The sequence below is a fragment of the Nanorana parkeri genome, unplaced genomic scaffold (genome assembly GCF_000935625.1).
Source record: "Nanorana parkeri isolate BGI_ZX_2015 unplaced genomic scaffold, ASM93562v1 scaffold4292, whole genome shotgun sequence".
Taxonomy (NCBI): Eukaryota; Metazoa; Chordata; class Amphibia; order Anura; family Dicroglossidae; genus Nanorana; species Nanorana parkeri.
In genome coordinates, this window is record NW_017310555.1 from 1 (window position 1) to 2,814 (window position 2,814).

The 2,814-nt window shown below is 60.7% G+C and overlaps 1 protein-coding gene across 1 annotated transcript in view; it reads left to right on the forward strand.

The window, feature by feature from the left end:
* Positions 1-1,732: 1,732 nt before the first annotated feature.
* Positions 1,733-2,814, forward strand: part of ZNF513 (zinc finger protein 513) — a 10,281-nt gene continuing 9,199 nt past the window's right edge. Inside the window, exons 1-2 of the mRNA XM_018575625.1 lie at positions 1,733-1,736; positions 1,880-2,440. Of these exons, the coding sequence (XP_018431127.1) occupies positions 1,733-1,736; positions 1,880-2,440 (565 nt within the window). The remainder of the gene's footprint in view (positions 1,737-1,879; positions 2,441-2,814) is intronic.

A 2,814-nucleotide genomic window follows, 5' to 3' on the forward strand; every position in this document is an offset into this window, starting at 1 on the left:
TCGGAGGAGGGGGGATCTCCGCCTCAATGCGGTACGAGCTCAGAGGGGGGGGATCTCCAGCTCACTTTATGGGGGCTCCCCTATAACATGGGAGGGGGAGGTTATCTCACAGATACACTTTCAGGACACGTTTTGGGGTTCTTCTAGCACATTCTCCGCCCACTTTGTACCCCATCATCCGTCTCCCAGCTCTGAGTCACCTCCTTTTATGTCTTATAGCCCCGCCCACACACCCTTCACCCACTGTGTATATGGGCGTGGCCAGTGGGGAGAAGGCGTGGCCCCGGGATGAACTCCCTGACTGATGGGCGGATTCTCTTCTTACCGGCTGAGGTCGGATTGGTTTTTCCGGTTGTGGGAGGGGCGATAGCACTTCGGGGATCATGTGATCCGTACGCTGCTTTGTAATGGCGTCCGTCCTGGAACTACTCCTCCCAGCAAGCCGTGCGCCGCCGGAAGTAGAGGAATGGGGAGCTCTAACGACCGGAAGTGCTGGAGAGAAGACAGAATGCCGAGGAGGAAACAGTCCCACCCCCAGCCTGTAAAATGTGAGGCACCAGATACCTCATACCTCCCTCATGTCACCCCTCCCCCACACGGCACCTCATACCTCCCTCATGTCACCCCTCCCCCACACGGCACCTCATACCTCCCTCATGTCACCCCTCCCCCACACGGCACCTCATACCTCCCTCATGTCACCCCTCCCCCACACGGCACCTCATACCTCCCTCATGTCACCCCTCCCCCACACGGCACCTCATACCTCCCTCATGTCACCCCTCCCCCACACGGCACCTCATACCTCCCTCATGTCACCCCTCCCCCACACGGCACCTCATACCTCCCTCATGTCACCCCTCCCCCACACGGCACCTCATACCTCCCTCATGTCACCCCTCCCCCACACGGCACCTCATACCTCCCTCATGTCACCCCTCCCCCACACGGCACCTCATACCTCCCTCATGTCACCCCTCCCCCACACGGCACCTCATACCTCCCTCATGTCACCCCTCCCCCACACGGCACCTCATACCTCCCTCATGTCACCCCTCCCCCACACGGCACCTCATACCTCCCTCATGTCACCCCTCCCCCACACGGCACCTCATACCTCCCTCATGTCACCCCTCCCCCACACGGCACCTCATACCTCCCTCATGTCACCCCTCCCCCACACGGCACCTCATACCTCCCTCATGTCACCCCTCCCCCACACGGCACCTCATACCTCCCTCATGTCACCCCTCCCCCACACGGCACCTCATACCTCCCTCATGTCACCCCTCCCCCACACGGCACACCCCTCCCCCGCCTGTATACCTCCAGCCTGACCCCCCACATATCTTGTTCTGATATTATAGGTGGGGGAGGGGTGGAGTCTCTAGGCCCCGGCGCCTGCACTGTGGTCGTGGAGTCAGATCTTCTCCTGTGTGATGAGCGTCTCCTCTCCTTCTCTGAGGGTGAGTCCCCTCCCCCATACCGGGATCACCGTCTATATGGGCGGGGCTGTAATGTGGGCGGAGTCTATATTCAGATTAGGTGCATAGTCATCTGATATGGGCGGGGCTGTTTAGACACAGGAGGGGTTTGCATGTAAATGTGGGTGTGGTCTATATTCAGATTTGGTGATATGGGTGGGGCTTTAATGTGGGCGGAGTCTATACTCCGATTTGGTGATATGGGTGGGGCTGTAATGTGGGCGGAGTCTATATTCCAATTTGGTGATATGGGTGGGACTGTAATGTGGGCGGAGTCTATGTCATGTGACGTGTAGTGAGGGGTGATGTCATGTGACGTGTAGTGAGCGGTGATGTCATGTGACGTGTAGTGAGGGGTGATGTCATACATGTGACGTGTTCTCCTGTCTCCTCAGATTCGGGGGAGGTGCCGCGTTACCCGCTGAGCGAGGACGAATATTTGGCGTATCGGCCGCTCAGCGAGCAGGAGGAGGCGGGGCTGGGGGGTCTGCCGTCCCCCCGCGGACCGTGCCAGACAACGGAGAGCTGCCTGTTCCCGGAGCCCCGCCCCTCAGACAAGGACCGCCTCCTCTTCTCCTGCCGCCTGTGTCCCTTCTCCACCCATTACTCCAGCCACCTGAAGCGTCACATGAAGACGCACAACGGGGAGAAGCCGTTCCGCTGCCCGCACTGCGTTTACGCCTCGTCGCAGCTCGTCAACCTGAAGCGCCATCTTCTGACGCACACCGGGGAGAAGCCGTTCCAGTGCCGGCTCTGCGCCTTCTCCTGCAGCAGCCCCGGCAACCTGAAGCGCCACCAGAAGGTCCACAGCCAGGACAAGCCCTACACCTGCCACCTGTGTCCCTACCGCTGCAACCAGAGCCGCAACCTGCAGCGCCACATCCTGGCCCACCGCAGGAGGAGGAGCCAACAGAGGGAGGAGACCGCCAGCTGCCACACCCACCACCATCGTCATGGTCAGTTCCATCCCCTGCCCCTCCCACTGCAGGGGGATCCCAACAGACTCTGCCCCTCCCACTGCAGGGTGATCCAGACTCCGCCCCTCCCACTGCAGGGTGATCCAGACTCTGCCCCTCCCACTGCAGGGTGATCCAGACTCTGCCCCTCCCACTGCAGGGTGATCCAGACTCCGCCCCTCCCACTGCAGGGTGACTTAAAGGAGACACATGACCTAGTCTGTCCCGCCTGTAGACAGGACATTTGGAAATTCCATCCCCAGTGTCTCCTGTGTTGGTAGGGCCTCCCCTCCCCGGTGACACTTTGGTGGGTGTGTCCTCAGCGTAGGGCCTCCCCTCCCCGGTGTCACTTTGGTGGGGGGCACCTCGGCGTA